Source organism: Vicia villosa, linkage group LG5 (genome assembly GCF_029867415.1).
Source record: "Vicia villosa cultivar HV-30 ecotype Madison, WI linkage group LG5, Vvil1.0, whole genome shotgun sequence".
Taxonomy (NCBI): Eukaryota; Viridiplantae; Streptophyta; class Magnoliopsida; order Fabales; family Fabaceae; genus Vicia; species Vicia villosa.
This window is the reverse complement of record NC_081184.1, coordinates 68,286,551-68,294,710: the sequence shown is the minus strand read 5'-3', so window position 1 is coordinate 68,294,710 and position 8,160 is coordinate 68,286,551. Positions and strand designations below refer to the sequence as shown.

General features: G+C 29.6%; 1 protein-coding gene across 1 annotated transcript; it reads right to left on the bottom strand.

Moving 5' to 3' along the window:
* Positions 1-5,417: 5,417 nt before the first annotated feature.
* LOC131606714 (xyloglucan endotransglucosylase protein 6-like) lies at positions 5,418-7,090 on the bottom strand. Its single transcript, XM_058878870.1, has 4 exons — positions 6,860-7,090; positions 6,676-6,776; positions 6,399-6,592; positions 5,418-6,013 (listed from the first exon to the last, which is right to left on the bottom strand). The coding sequence occupies exons 1-4, from the start codon at positions 7,029-7,031 to the stop codon at positions 5,590-5,592; spliced, it is 891 nt and encodes a 296-aa protein (XP_058734853.1). The 5' UTR covers positions 7,032-7,090; the 3' UTR covers positions 5,418-5,589.
* Between the last annotated feature and the right edge of the window lie 1,070 nt (positions 7,091-8,160).

The following is an 8,160-nucleotide window of genomic DNA, read 5'->3' as shown; positions in this document are numbered from 1 at the left end:
TAAAATTAAAACCCACTCTAATGAAAAATAAAATAAACTAAAGTTATCAAAACTATATTTTTTTTATACAAATGAAATCAAACAAAAAATTAAAACATGCAAAAATGCGAATGAAGGCTATTTTTGTTGACTTTAATAAAAAGTCAAATTTTCCGGGATATGTGAAAATGCGATGATTGAACGACGAATGCACATGAAATATGAGCGCGACATGACAACATGAATGAAATATGTGGGTCAAAAATTGGGGTGCGACACCTGCGAGTAACCAAAGTATATATTTGTAGTTTGGAGGACTAGCGGTTGTTTACCAGAAATCACCGTAAACACCCACAACTAGGGTTTTGTTTCTCTCCAAGTAAAATCAGTTTCTGATACCTCAATTGGACTCCATGGACTCTTATATGGTTCAAAGGATCCTCACCTCAAGTTTCAAGCTCTGATTCCAAAGAATGCTCGGTCAATTGCTCAGATAAGTCAACAGTCGACTAGTTTGACCTAAAAGTCAACTGTGGTCAAAGTACAGTCAAAATTCCTGATTTTTGGTCAACATCCTCATTTTGAAGTATCATTCATAATTTGATCAAGGTTTGATCATGATTCATCAAGGAAAGTTCAGAAATCAACAAAACCTAAAGTTTCTAAATTAGGGTTTTTTGACCTAAAGTCAACTGAACTTTGACCAGCCATAACTTTCACATGGAACATCAGAAATTTTCCATCCAAAGCTCAATTTGAAGGAAATTTAATTCTCTACTTCCATTTTTTATTGTAAGTCGTTTTAGATTTTTCACACATATTAAGAAAAATAATAATTGTATAAAAATGAGAAATTATGAAGGTTTTTACAAAATTATCATTTACTAATGACATGTGAAGATAAATTTACATAATTGAAAGGAAAAAGAATAATAAATATTTAAGATTATAATAGGAAAAATATTATTAATTATTCATTGAAATTGTAAAACGATTTATATTTAACAACAATGCTATTCTTACACCCCAAGTATTTACACCGTATTTTACATCGTATGTACGGACGGTACTATTCACCGCCCGTACATGAATAGTGCAATATTATATTAATATTTTTTTTTACCTTTTTTTTTTAAATATTATTTTTTAAATTTTTTTTATGTTTTTAAAAAAATATATTTGACAATACCTGCAGATTTACTTCCGAATTTACCTGCATTTGACATTACCTGCGGATTTACCTTAATTCGTAGGTAAATTCGCAAGTAAATCCGCAGGTATAGTCAAATTCTTAGGTAAATCCGCAAGTAAATTTGTAGGTAAATCCGCAGGTATTGTCAAATCCGTAGGTAAATTCGCAGGTATTGTCAAATATTAGTTTAAAAAACAAAAAAAAAAATATTTAAAAAAAACGTAAAAAAAAAAATATTAATATAATATTGCACTGTTCATGTACAGACGGTGAATAGTACCGTCCGTACATGAATACTGTTGTCCGTACATACGGTGTAGGTGTACACTTTGGTTTACAAATAACATTTTTCTATATTTAAATACAATTTTTTTCCAAAACAATTTATAATAAAAAACGGAGGAATTTTATTTTATCAAAGAATCTACGAGGCAAGCTTTCAGTGTAGTGCATTAATAGCTTTGTCCAAGGCTCTTGCACTTCATCATGTCGGTCCTTCTCTGTTAAATCATTAATCAATGTGAAATAGCTTCCTATTGTCTTTCCTTGACCCTTGCTTAACATCCATTTTGTTAACTAAAATGGAACTCAAAAAACAAACTAAAGTTAGGCTGAACATCTATCTTTAGAGATATCAAAGTACTAGGTCAGTATTACTTAAAAAAGAGACTAATAGAAATATATAAAAATCACTGGTGTTGCAGTGGTGGATCGCAGAAAATAACGGTATACTCAACTCTGCTACAATAATGAACATCAAAAATCATAAGGATGTAATTGTTTTTTTTCATTCAAATACATGTATTATCCGCTTCTATTCATTCTCGTATTCTAGAGTCTTGACAACCTTTTATCACTGTAATTAAAGGAAATTCTAGTTCCCCAGTGACATACGTATCAAAAGTTCCATAAACTTCCTCTTTGACATTTGAAAGTTCTTTAATATGTATAAGATAGTAGAATTAATTTCAAGATATGCAAATCATCCTAGGAAAAATCAACCAAAAGTATGAAATGTGCATACAACCATCACAACAGTCCGGTAGTTATACAAAAAAATAGAATCGAAAATTACTAGGATAATGATAGTCACCATCAATGTGATGCGAAGAACGAAGTATAACAACGATTTGCCTACCAACTGTGAATTTTTTCCCAAAATGCCACAGCCTTGGAATGATTCTCCCTAAATGCCACAATCTGAAAATTAATTCCCAGAATGTTACATTTTTAGACCATGTCTCCAATCTAAATGGAGACATGGTGGGGCCCACACTGACTGTAAAGCATGTCGCCATCTCAATTGGAGACATGCTATTATTTTATTTTTTTTCGTTTTTGTAAATTAATATATATATATATATATATATATATATATATATATATATATTATATAAATAATTTAATTATTTAAAATTAGTTTTAATTGATTTTAAATAATAAAAAAATTAATTAATTTTTTTTAAAACATTATTTATACTAGTTGTAATTATTTTTAATTAATAAAAATATAAATTAATTTTTTTAAACATAATAATAATATTAATACAACTTAATATGAATAATAAATAAAAAGTCGATGGACTCACTATCAAGGCGATATTCTTTTACACAATAAAAGAATGCGACGAAATAAAAAAGGTCGCTCGAACAGCACTCGCATTAGGACTGAAATGGACACCGTTGAGAAAGTAAAAAAGACGAGTGGAATCTGTCAAGGATTACATATGCGAAAAAAATATCCGCATCGGCCAAATGCGGCAGGCCCTTCTAACTAGTTAGGCATTGCTGACTGCTTTAGATATGTTGTTGTATTAATATTATTATATTTAATAATATTTATTTTTAAATTACTATCGATTTATTTATTATTCATATTTAGTTGTATTAATATTATTTATATAAATTATGTTTTAAAAAAATTAATTAATTTTTTTATTATTTAAAATTAATTAAAACTAATTTTAAATCAATTAAATTATTTATTAAATTTTTACTATTTATTAAATTTATATTATATATAAAACTTTAATTAAAACCGTTGGATTAATGATAATCAATGGTTATGATTTGGAGTAAGTGTTGAACACTTACTCTTGGAGTCAATATAACCTTCCTCATATAGAGGAGGGTTATATTGACTCCAAGAGTAAGTGTTCAACACTTACTCCAAATCATAACCATTGATTTCCATTAATCTAACGGTTTTAATTGATCATTTAATCTAATTATTTTTGGAAATATTTTTTTATATAAAACTTTAATTAAAACCGTTGGATTAATGATAATCAATGGTTATGATTTGGAGTAAGTGTTGAACACTTACTCTTGGAGTCAATATAACCTTCCTCTATATGAGGAGGGTTATATTGACTCCAAGAGTAAGTGTTCAACACTTACTCCAAATCATAACCATTGATTTCCATTAATCTAACGGTTTTAATTGATCATTTAATCTAATTATTTTTGGAAATATTTTTTTATATAAAACTTTAATTAAAACCGTTGGATTAATGATAATCAATGGTTATGATTTGGAGTAAGTGTTGAACACTTACTCTTGGAGTCAATATAACCTTCCTCTATATGAAGAGGGTTATATTGACTCCAAGAGTAAGTGTTCAACACTTACTCCAAATCATAACCATTGATTTCCATTAATCTAACGGTTTTAATTGATCATTTAATCTAATTATTTTTGGAAATATTTTTTTTATATAAAACTTTAATTAAAACCGTTGGATTAATGATAATCAATGGTTATGATTTGGAGTAAGTGTTGAACACTTACTCTTGGAGTCAATATAACCTTCCTCTATATGAGGAGGGTTATATTGACTCCAAGAGTAAGTGTTCAACACTTACTCCAAATCATAACCATTGATTTCCATTAATCTAACGGTTTTAATTGATCATTTAATCTAATTATTTTTGGAAATATTTTTTTATATAAAACTTTAATTAAAACCGTTGGATTAATGATAATCAATGATTATGATTTGGAGTAAGTGTTGAACACTTACTCTTGGAGTCAATATAACCTTCCTCTCTCTCTCTATATATATATATATATATATATATATATATATATATATATATATATATATATATATATATATATATATATAGGGGACGACTCAGGTGAGAACATTTGGTTATTATGAGAAATGAGAACAATGAATCACGTCCATTAAATTTTGATTTTGTTGATTTTAATGGACTGGATTGGTTTCTCTTTCTAGAATCCTTAATATTTATTTTAAATCAACATAGAAAGAGAAACCAATCCAGTCCATTAAAATCAACAAAATCAAAATTTAATGGTCGTGATTCATTGTTCTCATTTCTCATAATAACCAAGTGTTCTCACTTGAGTCGTCCCCTATATATATATTTTGTTAATATATATATATATAACAAAAATATATTAATTCTATCATTAAATATCGGATCCGCAAATTAAATCGGTCAAATTCGAAATTCGCAAACTGCCCGAACCGAACATTCTTGCTGCTTTTCGACTTCATGATTTTGACAATTTTAAAATATATTTTATTTCTCTTCATCAACAAAGGTTGTAAAACATACTTTGACGATAAAAATAATAAAAGAATTTAACAATAAATAATTTTAACACTCTAATAAAAAAATATATATAAATAAATTTAATCTTAATCATTTGAATTGTTTATTTTAAATTTCTTAAAAGTTAAAGAATGATCACTTGGGTCAGGGCTATTCGTACACAACATCTCGTAGCTTGTTCAGCAAGAAAAACACCTTAAATATAGAACACTAATATGCTTATATCAACATCTTTACAACCACCGACTAAGTTGTTCTTATGAACACTTTTAAGTTATGTTTGATTGAAAAATACTTAGATGGACACAGCCATACCACCTGGATTTACACACAACCAATCACTTTTTTTTATTAATTAAATAATAAAATTAAAATTATCTCTCTCCTCCATTATCACAACCACCCTCCATGTTGGCAATTAAAAACGACATTAAATTTTAAACAAATTTAAATTCTCTCACTTCTTATTGGTTGTTCCTAAATATGAGGATTTAGGGTCGTGTCCATGCAAGAATTGCTCTGTTTGATTAATGAAAATATACGGAATGGAGCGGAATAGAGTTATATGAAATGAAATTATATTGTCTAGATCAATTAAAATTGAATAGAGTAGATTGTAATGAAATTGAGTGTATAAAATTCATTTTCATTCCATTGCACAAGGAGAATAATACCAAGTAATTCACATTAAATATAGTTTGTCAATAATATCTTACAATAATATGAAACACGTGGAACATATTCCACAACTTTCTTACACCAACATTTACCATTTCCACCCATAATAATACAAACTTTCACATCACCTTATTTAACACTTACTTGTCCCTTAACTATGAATGCCGATGATGAACACATTCAAGAGGAGTAACAGGAAACCTAGAAGCATCATTACAATAATCATAAACCATATGTTTAGCCCTAACCCACTTCAGTTGATGACTCTGATGCAAATTAAGCACTGACAAATTTGGTTCATCCCACCAATACTTCTTATCTTCACTACTACTACATCTCTTTCTATTATCAATTCCAGCCACTGAAACTGGACACTCACAAGCATTTATTTCAAACGATTTGTACGTTGCAATGAAAGGTGCATGAGTCCAATCTGTTTTCACTCTTCCTCCTTGTGTTGCCCAATCATCTGCATTCCATATTGAACTGTATACACCCATTGCTTGGTCTTTTGGATATGGAATTCCCCTATGCTCCATGTTTGTGTGGACTCTTATTGGAGTTTCATCCACCAAAAACCTAAACATGGAAAAAAAGACTAAATCAACAATGATCAATTATAGAATGTTTCAAAATATTGAGGCCTAAACTCTTATTGGTGTCGTCTGTGCAAGATTCCATCACCTTTTTTCCGTAAATTTGTTTTGGAGTGACCCACGAGGGAACACAATGACAACAAAGCTTATGATGGCTCAACCACCACTCAGAGAAAGAAGAAAAAAAGGCATTTTTTTGTTTCCTTTACTATTACTTTTCAGAACCATAGATCCAAGCTTATTATTCCCTTTCTTATTTTATATTCACTTTTGTTAGTAATGAACTTTACCATTTTAAAATAAATAAAGTAAAATAACACTAATTTTAAAAAGAAAGTAATAGTAAGTAAGTGAAGAAGGATGCTTACACAACTTGGCGTTGATTCCAGAAAATAGAGTAAGAGTGAAAATCTTTAGTAGGATCAAACCAAAGGTTAAGTCTTTGTTCACGGTTACCAACTCCATTAACATAGACATTTGTTTGAACAGAATAAGGTTCACCTGTGCTGTTTCCTAAAAACTCAAAATCAAACTCATTGTGCTTTGTACCCTCCGATGACATCTATATATATCACAAATATATTTATTAGATTCCACAATATATAGGATGATATATTTAATAATATTTAATTTGTTCAGACTTACATAGAAAGCAGTAACAGTTCCAGCAGAATCACCTTCAACAAGCTTAAGTTGGATAGATACTTTCCCAAACATGTACTTGTTTTTGGATCCAAAACCAGCACCTAAATATTCATCACATTAGTAATTAAATCAATGAAATGTGAAGATAAGAGGTTGATAGTGAGGTTTGAGGTTTGTATATTACCGGAAGAGTTATCAAGTTTGAGTTTAAGGAGATCTCCTTCATGAACAAAATGGTCAAATGCCCAACTTGGTTGGAACAGTTCATCAAACTTTGAAGAGGTCGACAGAGACACACAAAACACCAACATAAGACACACAAACAATCCATAAAACCCACACATTTTGGAAGACATTTGAAGATGAGAATAGAGTAGAGTGAAGTGAAGGAGACACTGAAACTCTTTTGGCTTTGATGGATTTTTATAGTCGAAATATATTCAATTTAAATTTAAATAATGAGTGGCTTGGGAAGCAAGCTCTTATTCCATAATTCAATTTAAATTATGAGTGGCTTACCAAGCAAACTCTTATTCCATAATTCAATGGACACATCATCGAGAAGTGTGCCACATAAGATGCCAGGATGGAACTCAAATACCAAAGCAAAGGACATTATGAAAAGATATTGTGATACGCATGGCAAATACTGCCAGCGTACTATGGCTAGTAACAGCTGGCCAAAGCTGTTTTTAGTAATTCTTCTCTTTTATATGGATTTTTGGATTTGGTTTGAGTGGCTTTTGGGAGAATTTAACGCCACCTCCAAAATAAAATTTAGCACCTCCATAGTTTTAGGTATTATGTTGAAAAAATTTGTATGTACGAAAATTTCTGGTAATTCATTGGAAATTTTCAGAAGTTACATTTTATCCTAAAAATTTTAAAATCTATCATTTGTATTAGAAATTTTTGATCGTATGTCAACTTAAAAATTTTTAACGACCAATTCACTCAAGTCAAAGCCTTCAAATTTATCTAAGTTGCACTAAAGTTATCAAATTATTATTATTAGTCACTCAAGTCAAACCCTTGGATTTTGGTCAGAATGAACCGTGGAGATTGTTTTAATGAGTTATATTAAAGTTTCTATTTATTGATCACAAATCAAAATGTTGATTGTGTCGAATTGCTTGAAAATTATTATATGATTGAAAAGTTCATAATACAAGTCATATGTGATGCACTAATATGATTTTTGAGGAAGATAAAAGGATTCGTAATGAATACATTGAGTGTGTTGTCCATTTTTATGAGTGCATTTTCTTCATCATGGATCTCTGCCTACCTTTCAACAATTCTTAAATGAATATTTTGAACCATTTGATTGTCCCCTCGTAGTGAACCCTGTGAGTTGGGCCTATGTTAAACTCTTCCATTACTGTTGTGACAATCATGGAGGAAAGCCATCTTTGTCGCTTTTCTTCCACCTTTTAAAGGTACAACGTAACTCAACGAATCATAGGTAGGGCTAGGGCTTGATTA